General features: G+C 40.8%; 1 protein-coding gene across 2 annotated transcripts in view; it reads right to left on the bottom strand.

Annotated features, from left to right (window-relative positions):
- scube1 (signal peptide, CUB domain, EGF-like 1) overlaps nucleotides 1-26,368 on the bottom strand; it is a 123,679-nt gene that overhangs the window by 13,072 nt on the left and 84,239 nt on the right. For both annotated transcript variants that reach the window (XM_015053186.1, XM_015053188.1), the window contains 11 exons: nucleotides 22,504-22,620; nucleotides 10,429-10,551; nucleotides 7,214-7,330; nucleotides 7,010-7,132; nucleotides 6,798-6,917; nucleotides 4,934-4,978; nucleotides 3,341-3,457; nucleotides 3,087-3,245; nucleotides 2,782-2,985; nucleotides 2,541-2,702; nucleotides 1,209-1,376 (listed from right to left, as the gene is read on the bottom strand). In XM_015053186.1, the coding sequence (XP_014908672.1) occupies nucleotides 1,209-1,376; nucleotides 2,541-2,702; nucleotides 2,782-2,985; nucleotides 3,087-3,245; nucleotides 3,341-3,457; nucleotides 4,934-4,978; nucleotides 6,798-6,917; nucleotides 7,010-7,132; nucleotides 7,214-7,330; nucleotides 10,429-10,551; nucleotides 22,504-22,620 (1,455 nt within the window). The remainder of the gene's footprint in view (nucleotides 1-1,208; nucleotides 1,377-2,540; nucleotides 2,703-2,781; nucleotides 2,986-3,086; nucleotides 3,246-3,340; nucleotides 3,458-4,933; nucleotides 4,979-6,797; nucleotides 6,918-7,009; nucleotides 7,133-7,213; nucleotides 7,331-10,428; nucleotides 10,552-22,503; nucleotides 22,621-26,368) is intronic.

Below are 26,368 nucleotides of genomic sequence, written 5' to 3' on the forward strand. Positions count from 1 at the left end.
ATCAGATCATACAGGTCAGGGAAAACATTCTGATCACCTGCCAAAGCAACCCTGACCCTGAAGGTGTACTGTACATTCTCAAAGCAAAATGTTATCTGTCGATGCTTTTAGTCAGGTTTGTGCAACCAGGAATCGAACTCAGCCCCTCTTTCGTCAACAGTTACCTTCTAGAACAGTTGCTGACAATTAACCGTGTGCGTCATCACCTCAAAGCTCCCATGATTCCCTGGAACTCAATGAACCCGACATCAAAGACTGGACCTCAGTGCGTGTCCAGCTTGTGCTGAAGCAGAAAGGTATTCCACTGAGCAACAAATCAACCTTTGCACCCCATCAAATACATAAACAAACTCCTACCTTCCTGTTGTTCCATGACATATTCTCCATGTCATGTCCTTCATTGTACTCTTCATGCTCATACTTTCACTCAGAACCAACTTTATCCCCACGTTCTGCACAAAGCCTACACCCTTTCTAGTTAGACTTTTTTTTATTTATTTCATAAGCAAAGCTGCCAACTTTCCTAAGACCCACTTCCTTCAACAGTCTCTCCAGGGCCATGTCCCAGAGATGGAAATTTGTTATTCATTTCAAATTCAATTTAAAAATACTTCATTGATCCCAAAGGGATATGAAATGCAGTCAAAACTCTTATCATTCATGTATTTTCAGAGACACTATAGTTAGTTATGAAATGAAGATTATTTAAAGACTTTTTATTTGATTTTATTCTAATTTTTATATGCTTCCCCCACCATGTTTCATGGAGTGGTTTCTAATTTTTTCTGTGTTGCTTTTTTGTGACAAATATATTTTGGAAATAGCCCAAAGGTTCAACCTTGATTTCTTTAGAACATCAGGTTTTGGGAGGTTTTATTCAGGTATTTATTGCAGAAAAACAGGATTGTGTTTTGCAACCTCACTAATTAGGCCAGACATGTGGAGTCTACAGGAGATTGTTGTCACATGCTTTTATATTTTCCCTGGAACTCCTTTGTTTGTTTTTATGTTTTAATTGCACATGATAAAAGATGGAAGATGCTTTGAAATTATTCTTTGTGGTTTAATTTTCCACATCCTAATGACTGGACAGAGGAGAACATGTTTACTGTTCACACTGTCTGCAAATATCCACTGGGGAGGAAACATGCAGTTTTCTATCAAATCTCTGGTTTGTAAAGAAGGACAGACACACAACAGAGCCTGACCTTTGGCCTCACAGTCCCTGAAGGTGACAGAAGCTTCGTATTTGGTCATGAGGCCTCCTCCACATGGGAAGCACAGAACCCGACCTGGTTCTGGCTGGTAGGAGCCCAGAGGACAGAGCTGGCAGGGCCGGAAGCCGTCAGTGGAAAACTGTCCGGCGGGACACTGACCTGTCAGGCAGACAAAACAAAACAAAACCCTGTTTTACAGTCAGTCTTCCTGATTGGAAGTTGGGATGGATCTGGAAATTTTTCAAACCACCGGGTGTCACACTTGAGCAGCACCAAGTTAAACAGCTGGAGCAGGAGCCAGGAACCTGCGGCTCCGGGGCCACATGTCATGCTTTAGACCCTGTAGTGTGGCTCTTAGTAACTTTGTAAAAAAAAAGAAAAAAAGTACGTTCTCTATAAAAACGAATATCTAATTGAAGAAAAACATATTAAACCTAAAAACAAAATTGTTGGTTTATTTAATTTACAAATTAAATCAAATTTCCTGTAGATGTTATAACAGGAAACATCTATAAGAATATTTCGATTTAAAGAGACATGTTGCTTTGAGGCTCTCTACAAATACTGGAATAAATGGTTCTTATGGTTGCAAAGGATGCCGGCAACTGAAGTAGAGCAATACCTGGATGTTAAACATCTAGTTGCCTGATTGTAGTTTATTCTCTTCAGTTCAGTTTATTTATGTTGTACAAAATAGAAAAAATGATCTCCTGGCACATAAAGTACTTTGTGGAAGTACTCAAACCCCTTGAGCCTTTTCAGATATTAAAACGTTATGGGGGACCAAAATTGCAACATTGATTCCATTTTCAGCTGCTGTGGCTTCACACTGAATTGTGTCAAACAAACCAAACCCTTCAAAAAGCCTGTTCCCCTCCTCGCCTGTGGGGGCGCTGCAGGAAAAAAAAAACCCTGAAGGAAACTATGCAAAAATCTTCAGGAAATGGAAACAAAAATGGAGTGGTGTCAGACTTTAGCAGTTGTAGGATTTCTCTTTTTTTTTGTCCTGCTAGAACTGACTCAAGTTTATTTGGATTGTGTTTACCCAGAATTCCCTGCTCTATAGTTTGCCTCCTCCTTTTGATCTGCTTAGTGTTCACATATGCATTCAAACAGCATCAGAGTTCACTTCAACCTAACTGAGACCGAGGTTTGATTACACATTCACATCTCCGTAAATGACACTAAGCAAACTAGAGTTTGACTGAAGTGGACTGAACAGACCTGTTGGGAATGCACCTTGTGTTATAAATCATCATTTCTCCTGTTTCCATAGAAATAAGACTGGATCTAATGAAAATGTTGTCAAGACGATGAGGTTACCTCCACACTGAGACACGTTCTTGGCACCGGCGATGCCCTGTCCTTCAGTGCTGGGACATGGCTCACAGGACAGCTGTCCCTCCATGTCCTGGTACGTTCCAGGAGGACACTGAACACACTGCTCCTGCTCACCACTGTAAAATGTCCCTGCACCACAACTTACTGTGGATGAAAAGCACACCGGTTTAATTCTCACCAAGCCAAAGCAATGTCAAGACAGCTCCATGAAGTCCAGACCCACCACACTTCCCGTCCTGGAAGACCTGACCAGTGCTGCAGGTATCGGCTCCCTCTGGGATCCTGGACGGTTTCTGGGCCACTTCATACTCGGTTCCAGAGAACTGGATGTAGAACTGCTGCTTGTTAATGGACTTCCTCAGTGCCCGCATGGCAACCTGGAGCTTCTGCCTCATCTTTTCCCGCACACAGTCGATGTTACACGAGTCTGAGGTAAAAACGTTCAATGTAAGCGTGTCTTGAGCCTCTGCTGTATGTTTACAGTTTAATTCTGGCAGATTGTGAGAGAACTAAAAGAGACAACAGCACCTGAGGCTTCCTCCTCCTTCATCTCCATCTCAAACTCCGCTGTGATGAGGGAAACCTCTTTGGACGGGGACTTGCGTCCTCTGCGCCGCTTCTTTGATGAGTCACACTTGAGGTTGACGAACGTTACCTGGCAGTCATCGGTGCAGGGGAACTGCCCTCCTGTCAGAGTGAAAGCAGAAATCATGAGGATGAAAGTCGACTCTGATGAGATTTCAGCAACAGCGCACATGAAAGTGAGCAGAGATGTTCTTTACCTTGAATGTTCTGCCTGGAGGAGTCCTTGTATTTCTCCTTGCTGCGTGGGCTCAGGTGACACTTGGCGTCTTTAATCTTAAACTTGGCCTTCTGCTTAATGGGCGGGGCCAGCGGATCTGCGTTCATCCACATCAAAAATAAACACAAAGAATGCTTAATGTCAGACCTGTGAAGACTTCCTATCAAAGGATTTGTGATCAGCGCAGATACATTTGTGCACAATCAGAGAATGATCATTATTTCTGATGAGATTGAGTTTCTTTTCCACTTTTTGGGGAGTGGTTCCTGAAGGTGAGATCAGGGACCATCTGACCCAACTCTGGGTCATGAAGAATGGCTGCTTCATATGATCTTCAGCAATCAAATTTGATTTAAAAACCATCAACAATGGCACATTTATTGCTACAAAGTTTTAAAAAGTTGACTGCTAATTATTAACAAGAACTGGGTGTACAAACTAGGTTTTCTTTGCCTTCTGCCAAATTTGCAAAGTTCCAAACTATACAGAACAGAGTGGAACACAAAGCGTGACTCAATGACCAGAATAACGGTCTACTGGAGAGTGGTGAATTTGATTGCAGCTTCAACATTTGTTGTCTGTAAGCCATGTTGTAGCTGAATTAGCAGTTTGCTTGAGGTCCATTTGGATGACACAGTTCTGTTTTTGATTGCTTCCATGCTCATACAGTAGAGACAGGCACTCAACTTATCCAGCAGGATGGATCTTCACACACAGTTTTGTCACAGCCCTGTCTAAGGTTGAAGTATTATTAAAGATGTGTGTTATACAATATTCAGACACTCAAAAAAATAAGAGTTCAAGTACACTATTAAAAGGGATTTGGGTCAGGGGTTAGATGCCAATTGATTAGGGTTGTGCTGATAAATCGGCCCCGATTTCCTTTAGTTTGGGACATTAGCGATCAGCCGATACTTAGGTGTGAAATCAAACTTATCTACTTCCGCAAAGGTCTAAATATCAAACGCTATCCTTTTTTTCTCCGGCAGACTGACAGACCTGCCCACCAGGTTACGTCTGAATGTGTGCGGTTAACTACAGTCACCCCACTGTGGCTAACTCTGCTACATTTTTCAGACCAAATGTAAAAAGAATCGGTATTGGCCAAAATCAGAATGGACAGGTCTGACTTTTTAAGGATCAGCGATAGACCATAAAACTGCAATCGCTGCATCCCTACACTAGTCATACCGTCTCCATGGAAATAAAACACATTTACACAACCACTGCTGATAGTGCAGGTCTAAAAAACTATGACCAAATCAGAGCACACCTTCTGACTGCCTAATCTGGTTCTGCTGACAAATATTATTCATAAGGAGAGAAACCACCGGTGCAGCACCATGCCACCACCACCACAGCACAGATCAGCCGTGGTGGTGGCAGCATCATGCTGTGGGGATGCTTTTCTTCAGCAGGGACAAGGAAGCTGATCAGAGTCGTTGGAGTATAGAGATGATTACAAGGCAGTAATTCAAGATATTGAGGTTTGTGGTCATAATGTGAAATACTTTCACAAAACACTTTAGGACCTTGATTTAATGTAACAGTACAACATGTTTAGGAGCATTACCAGGCTGGATGGGAACTCCGCAGCTTAATGTGTAGTTCTCTGAGTCTGCAAGGAAGAAACACAAACGTTAGATTTTAGTTAAAGAAAGAGGAATGATCATGATGAGAGTTTAGGGTTTACGTAATGTTAGGGGGTGATTGGTGGTGTTAAAACAAGTTTCATCCCTAATTTGTGCAAAAACAGACAGAGAGCCCAAAGGCTGACATGTTTCCATCTGACCTTAATCTTGATTGTGAAATGAAAGCTGAAAATAAAAGAGTTATTAATGACGTCTCCCTCCTCCAGTGCACAGGAACACATACGTACTCATTTCAAGAAGGAAACGACAGATTGAAGCCTTCGAAAATCATAAAAGCAAGCAGAATAAACAAGAGTCCAGCCTCTGTTAAGCCACAAGTATTTTACCTGGCTTTCACCTCCGTGATATTAAAACGGACTCCAAAAAACAAACACTTCACTTCACGCCTCGGAGCCATCTATCATTCTCACACTGTGGCTGCCAAGTCAAACCCAGCGAGGGCCACATTACGGAACGCCACCATCAAAGTATGTAATCAATTTGCAGATGTGTTAAGCGCTATCGCAGGAGAAGAGCCTGAGGTGTTAGCCAGAGCGCTGGGATGGCTGGGGCCGACAGAACCCCATCCTGAGTGAATAACACATGAGTCTGAGCAGAGAGCTGGACCTGGAGCCCAGAAACACAGCTAGAAAATCTGCAGCGGTCAGCTGATGCCACCAGAGGGCAGCACTCAATGACAAACCTGTAGATGCCTTGATTAAAAATGTGAAAGAGGATTTCTATTAGATTTTCATACAAACATAACCTTATTAAATACAAAATGCAGTTTTCAAATGATCATTTAATTTATTAAAGGAACAGATAACCACTGAGTGAAAAATAGTCCAACAAGTCCAGGACTGGCCGTCCAGTCAGAGCAGGCTGCAAGATGCTAAACAAAGTCTACAAAACCATCACCACAGACTTTTCTGCTGTCATATCAACTGGAGCAAGAGCCTGTTGATGATATGACAGAGCAAGTCTGTACAATCAGAAAGTTTAAAGGGCCGGTATTGTGTTTTTTCCAGGCACATTGTGCTGTTTTATACCACAATCTACTAAAAAAATGCAATAAAAAATGCTCTATAAAATATGATTTAGAAGAAACTTGACTTCCCTATTTGACTTCTTAAAATTGTCTCTTTAAGAAACTCCTGCTCTTTCTGACACTCCGCCTTCATCACAACAATGCTTTCTTTTCATGAACATCCGTATCGTTTTTACGACTGGGAGGCTCTGATTAGCATCTCAAAAGCTCATATAATAGCTGAACTCTGACCCCAAACCCCGGAGGAGTTGAAAAGGAGGAAGTTCAAACCGTCTCTTCCATTGATCATAATGGGAAAGGGTCGGAGCTCTGACTCCAACGTCTCCCGCCACAACTCTTTGAAGATACTTGAATCATATGAGTTACAACAATGTTTAATTTCCCTTTAGGATAAATAAATTACATTTAAACTGAATTTGAAAGGACAGCAACATAAATCCACTTGTTAACACATTCACAATTTTGCCAGAATAAACAGGACACAAGAAAACTGGTGCTTACTTCAGAGCTACTTTAAGTAGCTCAGATTATTTCAGAAGCAGGCAGCTGCTGCTCATCCAAAAAAATGCTGCAGCAAAGTCCTTATAACACTGCTCTGGCTGCGTTTTTAAGGAGATTGACTTTAAATTCTTGTTCAGTGTCAGTCTACAAGTGTTTCCTAAACGTTACTAATCTTTCAATGTTTCATCATAATTCTCTGTTCTCTCTGGTCCTCAATGATTGTGATTTACAGTAGGCTGGAGCGACGGAAACTCTACCTGCGAGGAAGAGAGCGTTGGAGGGACAGGAGAGCGAGCAGACCTCTGCACCTCCGCTCTTAGTGCAGACTAGCTGGGCTCGCGGAGCAGGCTTTCCATTGGGTAGACACTTCACAGCCTCTGAGGAGCACACCAAACCACATCACACACCGGCAACGTCCAAACATGGAGGCCGGAGGTAGAGGCGTGGACGGGCTGGAGCCGGAGCTTACCGATGCAGTCCTTCTTGTTCCAGTGGAGCTTCTGTCCCGGCGGACACACACACTCAAAGCTGCCCTGTGTGTTTATGCAGCTGTACTCGCAGCTGCCGTTGTTGATGCTGCACTCATCGACGTCTAATGCAGGAAAACAGAGAGAAATCTGTGTTTTTACTGGTCAGAGATACAGGTCAACGACGTCTCTGCATGGATACACACCTCCACAGTGTGTGAGGCCGTAGAGGATGTAGCCCTTGTTGCACAGGCACTCAAAGCTGCCGGGGTAGTTGATGCAGGTGTGGTCGCAGGTCCTCTCAAAGGAGCACTCATCGATGTCTGAGGGAGGCCACACACACAAACAGCAAAAGTTTTCACACTCCTTGAACCTTTTCACATTTTGAAATCTGTAAAGCGACACATGGTGTTTGAAATGTTTTACAAACAATAAAAAGTGTGGCGTGTGTTTGGTTCCCCTGATTGAATCCTTTGCACAACCGGCCTCTGTTGGATGTACGAAGGACACAACAGTTTCATTCAAAATCAACTAAATGTCGTTATTAATAAATAATCCATCAAATGAAAAAAAAAAATGTCTCCATGAAATAAAAACGTCCTTCCTGCCTACAGTCAGTTTAGGTGATTTATGAAGGCAGCTGGGTACAGCTCATTTTATTTAGGGATATCAGATTGAAGGGGACTAAATACAAAAGCACACCACACTTCTTGGCTCTACATGTGAAATATTTTAAAACTATTTATGATTTTCTTTCCACCTCACAATTCTGTGGGTTTTTTTGTGTGGGTCCATCATAAAATACTGATTGTTTTTCCATGAACTGTGTGTGTTCTAGTGAAACGAGATGCAAAGGCAAAATTATAACAACTGACATTAGATTTGATCAAACATTTTACATGAGGGCCAAAACTGACGAGATGAAAGCAAAGAGCTGAGCGGGAAAATTCATTAATTCTATAAATAATTAATTACAAGAGGGATCTGTAAATCACTGTAGATCAAAAGAGGTTATTATTAAAAGAGATTACAGTTTCCTATCTTTTTAGTTGATTTTGGGCTAGAATATGTTTCTCTGGAGGCATTAAGTTATAAGTGCTTGTTCTTGCAGTAAACAAATTCAGTTCAAGGAGAAACTCCTTAAACTTAAAGAATCTTTTTTTTGTCACGCAGGATGTAAAATTACGGTCCTCTGACTATGACTTGTTAAAAAGGTACAAAGTTCCTTGCTGTGACTCTTCTTCTCAGCCTGTTTCCTCTAGATGGCCTCTGAAAATCCTAAGCATATGTTTTACTGTTATGACCTTTTTTGTTTAAAAGAGAAGATATTTTGTTTTTAATGAGACATATATCTCATTAAAAACAGTTTTAAAATCTTGCTAAAATGACAAAACGTAAAATTTTTTGCAATTTCGTCATAACAAGAACATTTTCTCTTTATTTTCAAGTGCTGGCAGGTAGATGCTTCCATATAGAGTCCTGAACAAAACACAAGTCGTAATGTTCTCCAAAAAAGGCAGGAATATTCTGCTTCATTGGAATTCAGGACACAATAAAATCCAAACTTATCCAGGGATCAGCTCAAAGCAAATACCATGAAAGTGTAAGAACTCAACTCGTTATAATAAATGAATAAACGTGAAATCTCAGTGGGATACAGTGTTGTCAGTAAACATGTTAATCTAACATGTTCTAATGGAGTCTGTAACTCAGAGGAAGTTGGTCTGGATCCTGGATGTTTGCTCTGCAAACAGTGAGGACATCGGAACGGTTCGCCCGTGTGGTCGCAGCCAGTCGGAGCAGAACAGTTTGCATAAACAGAAAAGGCACACAGTAGTTCCTAACATTCGTACAGTCGTCCTCAAAAGAAAGTACACCTTTCATTTAGAAGGTTTTTACATATCAAGAAATAAACAAACATGATCTGGTCACAACCATTCAACAGACACGCTGCCATCGCTGAGCAAAGGTGAAGCCAAAATGGAGAAACTGTGTGTGAACAGCTAATGCTGGGTTCACACCGCAAAATTGCTGGACGATTTTCCAACCCGAGACCCGACAATCAAAATCTACCGAATAACAGGTTTGGCTGCACAGTGTGACGTCTGCTCTTCAAAGACATTTCAAAGAAAGACCTTGCAAACATTTCTTTTTATAGAAACACAGCAGTTAGGAATTAGTTTTTTTTTCCGACAAAGATTTGCGAACATTTGTAATGGAAATGCGGCTATTGTTGGTCGACTTGAAATCTGTTGAACATTTCTGGTGGGGTTTGAAAAAAGCGGCTGCAGCACAAAAACCCAACAAGAGCTGGAGGCCTTTGGCTATGAGGGGGAGGGGCTAAGATTCAGGAACTCTGCAGGCTTGGTAGATCCAGAGGACTAAAAATGCTCATCATAAAGCGGTTAAATAATTTGGCGACTTCAATAGTCACTAAAGGTGTCACGTTACATTTAACCTCCCTTGGTGTTAGCTTGTTGCTCAGGAGGATCATGGCAAATGTCACGGTCGGACAGAGGATTGGCAGGGACATTGTCCTATCAAAACGTCAGTTTCCTAAACCACAAATAAAACCTTGTAAAGATGCACACAGGGTCAGTGCAACCCTGTCAGGCTGCACACAGAGTAGAAATCTGGTGGGGTCCAAATGACCCTACCTCTTAACAACGCGGAAGGCTTAAATTGTTCCTGTTTGATTGAGTCACTGCAATCATCTGTCAGTTTGCATATTTTGCCAGTAAAGTTTTTTTTCACAGTTGGGGTTGAATCATTTTGGCTCCAGATGTCTGTGGATGGGAAAAACCTGGCAGCTATTGGCAGTGCGGCGCATTGGCAGAGGTGTGCTTCTGCTAGCAACGCCATATCAGAGCGACGCTGTGATGTGGCTGACACCACTCAACACCACATACTTAAATACTTCAAATACGCAACCAACGAAGCCCGGCTAACCCAACGCATACACACACCGCTGTTTGTCTCAGAGTGTTTGTTTTGGGCGGAGCGTAGAAGAACCTTAGGGTTTTGGTGTTAGGAAAAATCAGTTTGTTTGTCTGATCTGCCTCGCTTGCTGTGACTTGTAAGCAGGAATTTGCCTTTGGTCATGCAAACTTAGTGTGTTCAGAAAGCTTCCAAAGACACAACACACACCCAGAGAGGGAACTCGCAGACGCATTAACAGCAGCTTGACCTTCCCCTACTGAAGCAGTAACTCTGCTCTGATTACATCAAACAATGCAGACAGTCACATTTTCACAAATAAGATCATAAATTCCTACAAAACATTTACAAGCTGTATAGAAGACCAGAATAAACTTTACTTAGAATGTCAGCCAAAATGTCATTCTGAACTAAACAGATTATTAACAAAATAATAATAATAATAATAAAAACAACAATAAAAAAGAAAGAGTTGTCTGCTAACCTTTGCATGTCCGTTCATCAGTGAGAAGTTTGTATCCTTTCTGGCAGCTGCACTCGAAGGAACCCACCGTGTTTCGGCAAAAGTGATCACAGCCTCCATTGTTCTCCTCGCATTCGTCGATATCTGAGTTGATTCAGTCAGATAATTAGGGACATATGAAAAAAGTCACAAAAGCTCACACAAGAACACCATTACTGGAGCACCGCAGGGCTGTGTACTCCATCCTATACATAAAGGGTTTCCCCATCAAGGATTAACGGTCAACAAGTAGAGCGTATTTAGGATTTGAAACAGATAATAAACTATAAAAAAGAGAGGATGCTCTTTCTTAGGAAACTCAAAAATGTTAGATAAGGCAGTAGATTCTCCAATTATTTTCCAAACCTCTTCTACAGACTGTTTTATCTTTAGAGATTATCTTTGCTTTGGGAAATATGATTATAAAAAATTACAGCACATTATTAAATTAGATCAAGTTCAAGTCTCATTAAACAATACGAACATTTACATGTAAATACATAAGATAGCCTGGTAGGTCATTTCCATCTCTAATCCTGTTGGTAGATTGATATTGAAACACATTAATAAGCAAAGGGACAAAACACACAAAATAACCCAGAAAAAGAAATACATAAAACAACCATAAAATGTATATCTGTAGATATACTCAACGTTGACATTTTTGGGCTCCCAAAAGGCAATTTTTAGCTTGTTTTTAAATGAGATGAGAATTGAAAGGTCTGTTATGTTACTCAAAATCTTATTTCAAGTGTGATAAAAAACAATAGCTTGAGCCAAAGCAGTTTGAGGATTTATCAGAGTTGATGATCTGCAGCCCAGCTTTACAATGAACAGATTTTTAGAAACATGGATGAAGTTCTAGTGGGTCCACAGTTGGTTGACAGCTGCAGGTCGAATGGCAGAATTCTACAAAATGGAAATCAGAACTGCATCATACCAAGGTCATTTGTGCCTGCAGCAGATCTACTGCACAAAGTGGATCACTTTAAACTCACCCCAATGCATGCTTATGCAAATTCTATTTGATCAAGTGTCTAATTTGAGCTTTTTATTCAAAATTTTTATTCTATATCCTTGTTATGCCGTCTGTATTATTGCAATGTTTGCATTGTGATATATATGAGATGTGCAATGTTGGCAGGATAACAAAGTTTACCTTGACCATGACCTTGAAACTCAACTTAAAACCTGTTACAGTTGTATAAGTTTTCTTTCATGTCGCAACCAAACTCTGATGTATTTTAATGGGACTTTATGTAACAGAGTTTAATAATAGGCAACATTTTCACAAATAAAAATCTAAAAAAAACATGATGTTCAGATTCAGCCTTGCCAGAATAAATCTGTCCACCTCTGTGTAATTTAATCTCATTAGGATATGTGTTAGAAACACTTCAAATGCACACAAGTATTGGACAGTTTTTTATAAAACATATTCTACTACTACTAGTCGTAATAGGAATAATATTAAAAAGGGGGATGGAGTCGCCCTGAGGAGCTGTTTTCACTGGCGGCCACAGACCTCATGGTAGATCTGGTTTCTCCAAGCCTTTGTCTCAGTTTAGCATTTTCTCAGAAGAACTTTCACAGCATTTAAAATGTCGCCCCTTTGAATCATGGAGCCTATTATTTATGTCTGTTAAAACATTTTTGCATGGAGAGCAGAACATTTGCAAAAGATCAAACTGGAAAGATTTAGAACACCAGTAAGAACAGGTAAAAAAAAAAAATGAACCGAGAGAAATGAGAGGCAGCAGCAAACAGGACAGAGGATAATAGTCTGACAGATTAAACAGCCTAAGTTGTTTTTGATTGGTGCTTTAAGTGATGGAAACTGTTGGGGATTAGCAGCTACAGAGTAGGCCAAGCAAGACACCAGAGGGAAATGGGGAGGAGGGCAGAAGTAAATGGTAGATGGATGAACTTATGCAGCTGTTTTCCAGTCATACTGACCACTCTAAGTACTTGACACCAGAGCCACTCATTTTAACACATTTATACACTTTCGTGTAAGTGGGAGTAAGTGTCTTGGCCAGGGGCACATTGATGTGTGACAGGAGGAAACTGGAAAGTGATTACTCTACTGAGCCGCAGTCGACCAGCAGAAATGGAGATAAGCAGAGAGGGAACCGGAAAACACGAGAGGAAAGAGGAACTTAGATGATACTAAAAGGGAAGGAAAGAATATGGATGTAAGCGAGAGGGAATGGCAACTAAAACTAAAGCAGGAAAAGCATCAGTAGAATGTGTGATAATCTGTTTTTACTGGTTTTGATTGCCGGTTTGGTGACTTTACTAAAACCAACACCAGACTTTTGGATTTCATTTGGTTCCCATTTTGCCCATGTTCAACACCTAGCCAAGTGTGAAAGCGCCCCCAAGTGGACAAATAAAGATCAACTCAAGTAACGGAGAACTAGTTTGAGATGCTCCGACTGAACAGCACCGTGAGATGACCTTGATCTTCATCAGCATAGACAGAGTGTTGGCACAGTGCAACATGATATTAAGAAATGTTATAATTGGTTTATTACAGCATTCATGATGATTCTGTACCTGTGATGTGGAGTTCAAATATCCCAGAGGGTACTGGAAACTCAGAGGCTATTTTGAACATTCTAGTTAATTAACTATAAAAGCACTTTCTATATTTGAAGTCATTTCTTAAGATTTTCTCTGTGTTGCTCCTCTTCATGTCTTCGCTCCTGTTATTTGTTATTTCGCGTTTTACCTGAAGTACAGTGCGTTCCAAAGGATTTTATTCCAGTCATTAACGTGTTTCTGTTGTTTCCCGAGGCTGAGAGGGACAGCTGTTATTTCAACTTCAGAATAAAACCAAAGTACAAACATGTCACTTTTGAGTTAGGAAGTATAGAAATGATAAAACTAATGGTTGATGACAAGGAGATAAAAAGCTTCATTTCTGCGAAATCCACAAAATTAAGGGGAAAAAAACCAAACATCGTTCCACAGTGCTTTCTTGCTAGCCGTGTTGTTTTCACTCCAGCGCGTCTGTAAAACCAGTGAATACAACCCTGGGCTTACCCAGGACAGACAGACACGGCTTTTTAATTACCTTCCTCGCTGAAAACACTGGCAGAATCACAGCATCTGCCCACACTTAAGGGGCACTCTGAGGGTGGCTATGGGTAGATAATTACCCTTAATGAAGCTTAAATGTTCCTTGAGCCTAAGTAAATACATTAAGCTAGAGCAAGTCTTGAAATGAAAAAGTCTGCAATGAAGAAAGGAAGGACTGATCAACTCAAGTCAGTCCTCTCAAAGTTTCAATATCATCCAAGTTATGTTTCTGTCACCATTCAGTCAACTAAGGACAGACTTTGTTCTATAAAATAGATAGTGAAGTGAGTTTGTTAAAAGAATGAGTGATGTTCATACATAAAGACGACTATCAGTCGTAATCAGAGGCCCTCAGACAAAAAAATATGTAAGACATGTAGTGTGGAGAGAATAAGTATTTCATACAGAATTGATTTTTCAAGTTTTCCCCACTTATAAAGAATGGAGAAATCTGTCAGTTTCATAAGGAGTACACCTCAACTGTTTAAGACAGAATATACAAAGATTAAGCAAAATGATATTATATTGTTTTAGCATTTTACTGCATGTATTAATTATTTAATCACCAACCAACATGAATTCTGCCTCTTACAGATCTGTTAGGTCGTCTTTAAGAAGCTCTCTTATCCTTCACTCATTACCTGGATTATTATAATTTGGGATTTTCATCGTAGTTTAGTTTTGTTAACTTTGGGAAATTTGCACACAAACAGGGGGAAAGTAGAAATTCTAATTTGAAGGTGAGTTTTGAGTTTATACATTTCATTGTTGATTCAATTTCAAAACTATAGTCACAGAAAAAAGCCAGTCATGCGTCACATTCACTTTAAAAAAAGAAATGATTAGTTTCCCTTATCGCTACCATTACATCTATACTTAAAAAGTTTTATTAGGTCTGAGTTACATATAGTGAAATATTGGTATTAGAGTGGAATTATGTGATTTCTCTCTGACTGTAAGATGTTTCTGTGTCAGTTAATCAAATGGCTTCATCCACTAACTGCTGATGTAGGAGAGGTTATGAATCAAACACTTTTACTGTTATGAGTTTAATAGTTAGTCAGTAAAATAAAACAATGAGTGATGAAATCAGTGTGTGCACATGAACGGGCTCATTCATGCTTTTTTTTTTTTTTTTTTTTTAACCAAGAAACATCTGGAAGGCCGAAGGCAATGTGGAATTTTAATGAGGACGTCCTTAATTAAAGGAAAGACATTTCATACTAGACTGAATCCGGACAGTGTGTTGGAGCAAAAATTCAAAACGTAAATAATTTCATAAGTGGTCAGAATGTGAAATATTCCGTGAATAAGATGCTATGAAGAACGCCCTCGCTTCCAAATTTGTCTCAATGCATCAGAAATGTTTTGGAGTGGTTAATGAGCGAGGTTTTCTTTCTAGTCAACATTTGGGGAAAAAAAATGAAAAGACAGAAAATGTGAGATTAAACAAAAACAAATCAGGAATCAAATTCTTCTCACTTCGGCCCCATGCAGACTCCCGAATTGGAATGTGCACCTAATACAAATAGAGAAGAAATTGTGTAAAGCTAAGAAAATCTGAGCAGTTTTTTGCAAATATTTACAGAGAAAAGCAATTAAATGGAAAAGATTTGCAGAAACCCGAACCTCCACAAATAATTGGGGACAGTGCATGGGGATCTGGTTCTGTTGGAGAGTGTTGGTTTTCTTTGCAGGGTGTTGTCAGTGGAGAGGACAGACATCAGGCTGAGAAGATGTATGTATTTACTCGGGTATTGAATGACCGCAGCACAGAAACAAACACTCCGTGGCTGCATGTGGGCTGAAGGAAAACTCTCCGTTTTGCATAACAATGATGAGAGGCTGAGCTGCAGCTCCTCTGAACAGCTCCATGCATTACTGTCTCATTTAACTCGGCCTGCTCACCACACAGCTGCTGACTCTTGGTTGTGTTGAAGACTCGTAGAGATACGTGTGTAGAAACGGCTTAAATCTGACTTTTTTTTTCTCATAATGATTTCATATTGCACTCTATTTAAATCTTGGCCTAATCCTGATTCCAGCTTGAGGTACAAGAAGTTATGACCTTGAATCAAACAAAAATAAATAGACGACCTCTCACATGAAGGTATTTATTTTTAATTTATATTATCCTTTTCCACCCAGCAGCTTGAAGTTGACTACTTTTAAATAATTGGCAGTTATTGTAGGTACAACGAGACCCTGATGACATGTTATGTGCTTAGAGACCTCTGGCAGATGGGTGTTTTTGTACACAGAACAGGCCAGATAAATGTGCTGAACTAACAGAAGGTTTTTCTTGTCCTGCTGATCATTTGCAGAGCAGAACTTTTACACTCCGTTGGTCCAGACACAGCAACAGGCAGTTTGGGGCGAAGCGCCCAACGGTTCACTGTTTGGTGTGAGCAGCCAAAATTTCAATTTCAAATATTCATATATTATTACAAAATAAATGTCTTGTAAGTCATATTTGATATATACAGCATATTTTAGCAACTGAAGTTAACAGCGTTTCTTGATTGTGCTATGAAATGGCCCCATGTGACTGGAAAATATAGAACACCCCCTTTAGGATGGCCATATATTTCTTTTTCTTTTCTTTTTTTTTAACATTTGCATTATGCATTGAGTTTATTCAGTCCTGGCTTTGCTGCCACTTCCAGATCGGCAGCTAGAAAGGATAAACTTGCCTTAGTGGCTCAGTTCAGAAGGCTGAATGGAGCTGCAGAGGGTTTAGACGGATTTCAAGACCGAAGCCTTTCCTGACGGTCAGTGCTGATCTGATGAGGGAGGACTTTAACTTCGATCTGGTCGGATGTGTATTAGAGTGCATTATCAGGTCTTTTCAGGTAAATGTGGCACGCAGGCCAGTGAGGACATGTCAACCATGCCAATCCAGTTTTTCTTTTCTTTTTTTCTTTTTTACCGACCACACACTGTTCTCAGAAGCAGCCAGAAACTCACGTGCACAGATCTAACCTTTCATGAACTTCCCCGAGAACAAAACCCAAACCACCATGTAATGTAATGAGTGTTAATGATCCCGCCGTTACAGGGGCGCGCACACACGCACACACCCATACACACACACACCCGACAGTGCGAGCTGACCTCGCTCCGATGCGCACCTCCTAATCAAACATCTGGAAACCGTTAACAACATCTTCTCTCTAGCCTCTCTTTAACCCAGCTGCTGGTATGAGAGCCTGTAATGAGACGTCTCCTCGGGTTGGCGCGTCTGTCATCGAGAGGAACTGAACGGCCTTGTCTGTCAGCACGGATAAAAGAGTGTTTATCACTCTGGTGGGTTTTAAACATGCCCTGCATAGTTTATATTGAAACAATTATGATAGACAGGCAGGACAGGGCACATCCTGTTGGCATCAGACTGCGGCTGATGAAACCACGGGAGAGACGACGGAAGACTGCAGTCTGTCACTGGGGAGCAACTTGGTGCCACATCGGCTTGGACCACCGTCGAAGGAGGCACTCAACTTACGCTGAAGTGGAAATTTCAGCAAACTATACTTTTGAAACCAGATATTTACATACTCACTAGGAAAGAAAAGACTTGTTCTTACTGTCTGACCTTAAATCAGAATAAAATCCCTGTTTAGGTCTGTTAAAATCATCTAAATTATTTCTCTGTACATGCTGGTGTTACAAGTTTTGAACTTACACACTTTCTCTGTATTTGGTAGCATTTCCTTCGAAACTATCGACCTCAAGCACTTAGCGAATCCAGATCGTTTGGCCTCCAAGTTTTTTGAATTTTGATCCATTGATGAAAGAACAGCTGGAGCTGAATCTGGTTTCCAGGCCTCCTTTTACTCACCATTTAATGTCTGCCAACACATTGTGATAGCCAATCAAAAACATTGACTTTGTTGCCTTTAAGCCATTTGACAAGACTTTGTTGTACTTCAACTGAGATCTTTTTGTATTTTAATATTATGTATTTCCATTGTGACGTGATCTATTCTGCAGCAAAATACCTCCAAAGTATGATGCTGCCACTCCCATGCTTCATAGTTGTCAGTGTTGTCCACCTTATTCCTGAAGTTGAAACAATGGTCATTATGGCCGAACTCTTCAGTTTCATCTTCACCAGACTATAGAACAGGTCTCTAAATTTCCAAGTTGCTGTTGGAATAATGGTTCTTTCTTGCTGAGTGGTGTTAAAGTCTCTGAAATCAGTTCTAATTGTCGCAGTTACATGATTTTTTGTTCTCAGCTGCCCATTCTTCTCACAACCTCCCTTGTGAACATTTTGCCTCTTTCCACATGCAAAGTTACTGAATGATTGGTCTGAATTTCATGGGAGTGTTTGTTTATGCATTGGGACAGTGGGGCTGTCTAGCTCTGACTACTCGACTTCCAGAAGCCGGTTGACATATTTAGAAGTGCAATTGTCTGAGGCTGTAAGGAAGAACATGATGTTCGACCAAAATTCTGAACTGCTCCTGCTCGGTTCTGGTCCAACGCATCAGGCAAACGTCCCTCCACATCTGTTATGTTTATTATTATTATTATTATTATTATTATTATTATTTTATTTCCAATAACATGGAAAATAAAATGAGACATTCCATCTCGTCAATCATCATTCCTTCCTCCTCTGAACTTGTGAATTCGTGATAGTCGTTCTCTCTGCCATCCTCTAGACTCTCTAGAGATACTTGCGCAAAGATGGACTTTTCATACCATGAAGAACACAGCCGTCACCATCTCCATCCAACATGACTCTGAAAAATTGTGGTTAGTTGGTGTTAGAACATTGCATTTTCCTTTGGGATTAATAAAGTATTATAATGCTGAAATTCAGTTGTTTTAAATATAGCAGATACTCTTGTTTACCACCTAATGAGGTACAGGCAACTCCTGAGATTAAACCACTGTGTTTTATTCAAGTTGAAGAATGGACTTTAACTGGGCCCTGATGAGTCCTGATGATGTTGGAACTCATATTGTCGAAGCATCTTCAAAGACATGTTGATTGGGTGTTGATTGATGAATCTACAAAAGCCTCTGACTGAAGATTTGCAAGTCCTGAAGTTCATTCAGATCATTTTCAAACTGATTATGTTATGATTATGTTCCAATCAGAAAAACCAAAAAGGAATCAAAGCTGTGAGGTTAGTGTGTAACCTGATGGTGACTGTGGTGGTCCTGCAGACTTTGCACATGTTGACAGATCAATGTGCGCTGCCTTGCCCATGACTCCACTCCTGAGGAGCAGACTGAGGACGCCTGAGGGCTCACTGCTGGTCAGATTAAGTGGGCGTGGCACAGCTGGCCTGTACTCATATCCATCTTCTCTACTCAACTCAAGCCCAATTAAAGGCACTCCGTCTGTAAATGCTGGCTTCCACTACGGCAAAACGTAACCAGAGGAGACTTTGGAGGACATGAAGACATTTTATCTCCACTTCTACATAATGCAAACGTACGCAGTTTGTCTCATCAGTTTAATTCAAATGTAATTAAAAAAGGAGATTTTTATTCCAATGGGAAAATAAAAGTTGGAACTCATATTTTTTGAACCATCTTCAAAGAGTTGTTGATGGAGCTTGCAGGAGTCAGCCTCGCAATGAATCTACAAAAGCCTCTGACTGAAACAGGTCATGACACACTGACAGCTCAATGTCCAGGCAGCAGAGACGATGTTTCATTGTAAAATGTCCTGAATGATTCCATCAGTTGTTGGTACTGCTAATCCACCTCCTTTGCTTTTGCCACTCCTCTTTAAATCTGTCTGGCAGTACAGTAAAACATCCAGGCAGAGTGACGGAGTCAGAGATCTGATTCTTGTCCGTTATGGTTTTAACTTCCTCCTTCTCTCTCTGCTCTGCATCCATGAAGCCTTTTCAACTCCTCTGGGTTTGTGTTTGTGTTTGTGTGTTGTAGCAACTGTCTGAAAGTGACAAAGTAAGAGCAAAAATCCCTCCGTCTGTCATAAAGTGGTTGTTGATGGTGGTGAGGATTGATGCCGAGACCCAGGTATGGTGAAGATGAAGCGTTTAATGAGAGAGACGAACACAGTCCTGGCTCAGGAAGCACGGCAGCAAACAAGCACGTAGCTAATACCGGTAGCAACTGACATGGACTGAACACAGAAATAAACTACCTCAGGACTTAACAAACTGACTCACAAGACGTTGCGTTAGACGATAGACAAACTAAGACAAGAACCCGACAAGAGACAAAGACAACAGGTGGGTTTAAATACACAGGGAGGGTAATCAGGTAAGTAGACACATCTGGGGAGCAATCAACAGGGAAGACAGACTCACGGGAAAACTAAAACACAGAAAAACCTCAAAAATAACCACACAGAAAACACAGATCATAACACCAGCCAGAACCAGACAGAAGGAATAACTGTCCAAACATGCAAAACATCCAAAAGGATGAGCAGAAGTTTATGAAACAAGCTAATCAGAGTTAAGAGAGCTACTCCAACTGTCACCATGAGCAGCGCTTCTAGAATGGAAACGTTCTGCCTGAGTAAATAGTAAGCTTTCCAACTATCATCATTATGGCAGACTTCTAAAAGAAGAACCGCTACGAGACTCTGACTTTCTCAGTTTGCCATAACAAAACAAATCGAAAATTGATTTTGAATTGAATTGAAAGTTTTTCTTGGACAGACATGTTTTCTTTAGGGGCTCGGGTTTCAGTAGTTGGGTAATTTTGGCAAAGTCTTTACAGCCACCTGCTGCCAGTGTTGAGCAAGCTCTGCACTGGTGGCACTATGAGTAGCAAACTCCCTTCATATCAAACAAGCCTGGATATTATGGGACACTTTAGGTCTTACTTATTGCAACTGAAACTCTTGCTTTCATGTTCTCAAAAAGCCGTAAAAAAGTTCAAAAAGCTTCAAAATTCTTGATATCAGTGGTGCCACTGATATTCCAAGTCATGTGAGAAGAGAGCTGCACCTCTGTTGATGATACACTGAAATACAGTTAGTTTGCTGTGCTATCCTAATAAAGCTCTTGGCGCTGAAATCTCACGGATCTGAACCGCTCCGCACAACCTGAACCGTCAACCTGAACGCTGAACCTGCCAATTCTGCAAAACATGATCTTTGTGTGTGTGCCAAATCAAGGACTCCACCTTCACTGCAGGACTGATGTACTCACAGAGTCCGCAGCTTGATGGCGCTGTTTGTATGACTGCGGTCATGTCTTGTGGGGTTTGGAGGGGTGAAGAGGGAGAAGCGGACAGCGTGGGCCTCTCTGCTCAAACATCTCAAAGTTTGCCGACGCGTCGTCTGCCTGGCAGCCCTGAGACGGCTCCGGCTCCAAGGTTTCACACACCTACATGCCACATTCTCACACTACCTGACACTCATTTTGCAAACACACACTTCTCTCTCTCTCTCTCTCGTTCTCCCACTCTCCCGCTCTCATACACTCAGTAATATTAAATGTGTAAGAGTACACATCTCCCATGAGGTATCCATATTCTGCTAAGCAAACAGCAGTGCTGATGTCACATGACCAATATGTCCAGTCGCCATGGTGACTCCTCTAAGAACAAGTCTGTGACATGTGGTTGGGTGGAAGTGTCCCAGTAGTCCAGCTTCCAATCCATGTGGAGGAGAGGAGGAAGCAGAGGTGGCCATGAATGAATGAGGGTTCTGTAAGAGCTCTGACCGTCAGCCATGATGACATGCTGTTTGTTTGTCGCCTCATCAAAAATAAACCTGATATTTTGTAAAGGTGTCAGGAGTATTTAATTTTTTTTCCCAAGACTTGAATTCTAACCACAATCCAGTTACTTTAATAATCGTAAGGATTTCTAAGTAATTTTTTTAAGGCTCCTCCAACCTGGGTGCTCAGAAAAAACACATCACTGCCCATTTCCATCAATATTTTTTTACGCGCAAAAATTTAAAATAACTTCCTCAATTATGCAAAAATAACACTTTTTACGCTTGCTTGAGGAGCTTTTTGGTTAAGATATAATTGGTGTTACAACTATTGAATAAACATTTATTAACCTGTTTAACGGAGTTTCAAGTAATCCGATTTTAGCTACTCACAGGCAGATATGACCCCTGACCTCTGCAAATACAGAGGATCCGCTCTATTCATTGTATAATGATGGATCCAAAGTTGCTCATCCTTCTAACCCTTCTCAGATTGACGGGTGGAAGCAATTTTCTTCTTTTGTGTCTTTGCTGATGTCTTTTCAGTCTTTTTAAGTGTGCATCATGATCATGTATGATTCAGATAAGCAAACCTTCCAAAACATCTGCTTGCAAAGAAGCTTTATGGAGACTTTGGTACTACTTCTACTTCATGATGGTCAACACGTTTTGCCTACGAGGATTGTGTATTGTATTGAAATGCAGAGTAATTAAATACAAGGTCAAATATTGGTTTTACATACAACACAGAAGAATTCTGTTTCTGCTCAAAAACAGAAAAAGATATAAAGTTCATTGTTTCCAATGGCTAAAGACAGCTTTTTAAATCGGTTCAGAATGAAAACACTCATTGATATTTGGAATGTGTTTGACCAAGATCAGATACAAGCCCAGTCCTCAGCCATTGAGAGGCTAACCATGAGATCCTTCAGATGTTTTTTTAGAGCAGCGGTGTCCAAAGTGGGTCTTCAAGGGCCAGCATCCTGCATTTTCTAGTTCTCTCCCTGGTTTAACACACCTGGATCAAATGATGTTAGAAGGCCTAAGAAGAACATCAACATGCAGAGAAGGTTGTTACTGCCACCAGGCAGAGAACTAGAACATACAGGATGCCGGCCCTCGAGGACCAACTTTGGACACCACTGGTTTAGAAGATAGCTGAAATCTTTTCCCGATTGGTTTGATATGTTAAGGAACATCAGCGCCAAGGAGTTCAACTGAAGCATGGCAGAACCCAGAACTGGGCTCTGGGTTCAGTTCTACAGAACTCTCATACTACTCACATTAGACAGTTGATTTCGCTTATTACTAACCTTTGCAGGTTTTGCCATCAGGCTGCAGGGTGAATCCCACAGGGCAGCTGCAGCGGACCCCTGTAGCTGTGTCCTTACAGGTCCGGTCGCAGCCACCGTTGTTTACAGCGCAGCTCTCTATAAAGGATTGAAGAGAGAGATGGAAGAACACAAATGACCTGTTCACACACTCAGTTGATTTCCATATCCTACCAAAGCATCCCGTAGCTGTTGAAACTGGACGTGATATGGGTGGTGACTAGGGCTGCACGATATTAGATATTGTGATGACGATAATACTGGTAAATATTGACGACATCAGGTGTGGCATATGCCTCTCTTTCTAATATATTTGACTGTTAGCATTTGTTGCTGTTATTTGTCCAGTGTGAGCTTTTGCTGAGTCTCCTGGCTAAATGTTGCATTAGCATAAAAACATACAGATCTCTTAAAATTTATTAGACAACAATTATTGCAATCTAGTCAGCCCTTTGCAGTATGAATATTACGCACACTGGCATTGCGACTACGATATATTTGTGACATATTGTGCAGCCCTAGTAGTGGCAAAGCTTCATGTGGGTAGAAGAATACACAAACAACACGGAGGGATGGCGGCACATCCCATTGTGGTTCCTCATGTAGCTTTGTCGACACAGAGGTGAGGAAATGTCAGAGACATTTCAGTTGTCTTATAAAGACGAATACAATCTGCTTATAAACCCTAACTGGAAAAGAAGGTATTTTTAACAGAGAATTAATCAACAGCACATGATATTGTGCTGACAAGGCAGGGTGAAGAAAGGTTGGTCCAGCTTCCAAAAGTGAAAAGAAACCAATTATCGCACACAAAACAGGAAAGTTCAGGTGAGATGGTGAAAAAATAAAGCTGCTATTGAGTCCCGGTTCTGCAGGACCTCTCGTGAAAAAATGTCCTTGTACATGGTGGAGATAATGTTTGCTGGGACTTGTGAATATTGCCTAAGCTGATCCTAAAGCAAACACAAGCTCATGGTTACTCTAGCTTAGCTACTAAGCTACTGTTGCTTTAGCAAAGCTCAGTCAACCCCTATCCAACGGGCCTCGGGAATCGCTGAGGAGGCTGAAATTTGACATTGACTCATGTTTGTTGAAAGGGATTAATTAAAGCTATGCCTTTATAAAGAGGTTTTTCTTAGTAACTGCTCTGCTTTTGGTGGGCTTCACTTCATTTATTCAAGAGAAAATCCCGGTTTGAACAGAAGTTTGGAATTTTCTCATCAACTGTCAGATTCAAAACATACAATCCCAAAATCTAGTTTCCAAATCCAATCCCCCCTAGGATGATCTTTTGTAATTTAGAGGGCTGTTGCGGAATAACAGCAGCGTGTTATTTGGCGATGTTTCCCAAATTTTTGGCACTGTTCAATTAAAATGTCAAGAAGGCATGTGCTTAAATTCATTAAAACCGGGAAGGTGAAAAAGGCACTCAGGTTGGAAACATACCCGTTGTTAGGAGTTAATGCAGAAGTGTAGAACTGAATATGCACCACGATAGATGTTAAAGATGTTTTTGCTCATGCAACACCAGGATATCCTCTCACATCAGTTCCCCTTTATTACCAATTTATAGTTTGTGTGTTTTTTTTTATCTGTCACAGCTCAGATTGGTAAACTTGCTTAAATGTCAAACTTATCCCAAGTGAAGGCAACGGGATTCCTAGATGATGGGCTGGAGAAAGATATTGCAAAAAGGAGGAAGGAAAGACACTCCATCATCTAGGCAGCCTGTCTGCTAGGTGCTGTAGGGTATTAGCACCACCCTGTCCCCTTCCCCTTTCCACTTTCCAACTCAGGTTTCTGACAACTGTGTGTGTGTGTGTGTGTGTGTGTGTGTGTGTGTGTATGTTTGTGTGCATGTTCGAGTCAGTCTGGATCATGTTGTGGGTCGACATGCCCAAACAAGTGTACATAATCAATAAGACTTTCCATGTTGGAGTAAAGGTGAACGTGTGGATTTCTTGTGTGTGTAGGTGGTGTTTATGGGTCAAAGTGATTTATACTGAGTACAGTGGGCCCTATCATTAGCTGAAGTAAGCTGAGTCCTGCAGAGCCCCCTCTCTGCAGACCACGCCCAGCCAAGCCCCAGGGCCAAGCTGAGCGTAGGAACAGAGACAAACCGCCTGGCCTGATTGATGTGCTGGACAAGCCTCTCACACCACCGTCAGCCTCCTTTTCCAAGACTCTCTAACAGCATATTTCTTACAGTCTGAGACTGGGTTTGAAATGGACCGTAGACTTTGGAGGGTTGCGGGGGTGAAATATATGTGTGTGGACAGATTTAAAAAACATTTTAACTTATATTATCGGAAACATACCAAACTCTTGAATTAAATGTGTGTCTGTTGAGCAGTGTCTCAGACTGGACAGGAAGATGTCCTATCTCTGTCTCGTTATGGGCCTGTCTGGACTGAAGGCTCTTTCTTTTATGCTCCCCTATGCATTAAAACAGACTCAGATTTTTTATTATTGTCAAACCCTCATGCTTTAAGTGTTTTTATTAAGTTGGCATTGTTGTTGGGCAATGCAGAAGTTCTGAAAAGGATTCCAAATTCACAGGAAAGTTTCAGACAACATCAGACATTGTGGCTGTGGAAGTCTCTGAACTGCAGTAGACAGAGGTGGTGGGAGAGGATCTATTTCAGTCATTGCCTGTTCTTCATTGACTGGACGTGAGCTGCACTGGACCACACTGTCTCCATGACTACAGCTGACACTGCTGGGACTTTAACACGTTATTTTTGATTAATTAATTACATAAATTATAACACGTAAAACGTTTTAATGTAATTAATTGTTTCTCTTTCTTTCTTTCTTTCTTTTTTTTTAATTACAAAACACCCTAGCTGGAACTTTTGTGTGTGTGTGTTTCTGGTATGCCTGTAAATTTGAGGCACCAGTGACAAACATAGGTGACAGATGATGAAGCTGCTTCTCATTGGCTCATTGGGTGTTTATTTGTTGCTTCAAAAAAGAAAGATACAAAAAACATATTCATGGAAAAAACTATTGTGAAGCTATTCAAGCCCAAAATAACATCTCAATGCTAAACAAGTAGCAGCAGCACGACCCCAGATGTGGAATGTGGACGTTGACATCATAACATCAGCGTCCACATTCTAAAAAACTTTCTTAAGAGGTTCATGAATAATCAGGAGGAGTTCCTGATGCTGAAAAACTGGTCATTTCAAGGCTGGACTACTGTAACTCTTTACTATCAGGAAGCTGAGAAAAATGCAGATTAAAGCCTGCAGCTGATCCAGAATGCTGCAGCAAGAGTTCTGGTGAAAATCAATAAGAGACATCATACTACTCTTACTTTAGCTTCCTCCGTATGTTGAATCCAGAACAGAATTTAAGATTGACTGCAGGTTTACTGCTGGTCCCTGGAGGTTCTGGTAGTATAACGGGAGGCAGATCCTTTAGTTATCAAGCAGCTCCCAGTTTTAGTCTGAGGCAGACACCCTGACTACTTTTAAGACTAGGATTGAAACTTTCCTTTTTGATAAAGCTTATCGTTAGATTGGTTTGGTTATCCTGAACAATCTATGTCGTAATGCTGTGTTATTATCTCTGTAATATGGTGTGTTGCAATATTACAACATCTCTATTTCAAGCTAAAAAACAAACAAAAAAAAAACAGTGCAAATGTTGGCTTCCCTTCAACTCAAAGAGTATTATTCAGTCTTGGAATGATATTGGATAAGACATTTAGATACATATCTCCACACGGGATCACAAAATACTTCTGCACTGGATTAATCACAACAGTGATTGTTGAGAATAGGGACAAAACAGGTCCTATGAATAAAGCACAACATTTGAATAAAATATACACAAAATATAA

Source organism: Poecilia latipinna, unplaced genomic scaffold, assembly GCF_001443285.1.
Source record: "Poecilia latipinna isolate Pla-1442-1.1 unplaced genomic scaffold, P_latipinna-1.0 Scaffold1166, whole genome shotgun sequence".
Classification (NCBI taxonomy): domain Eukaryota; kingdom Metazoa; phylum Chordata; class Actinopteri; order Cyprinodontiformes; family Poeciliidae; genus Poecilia; species Poecilia latipinna.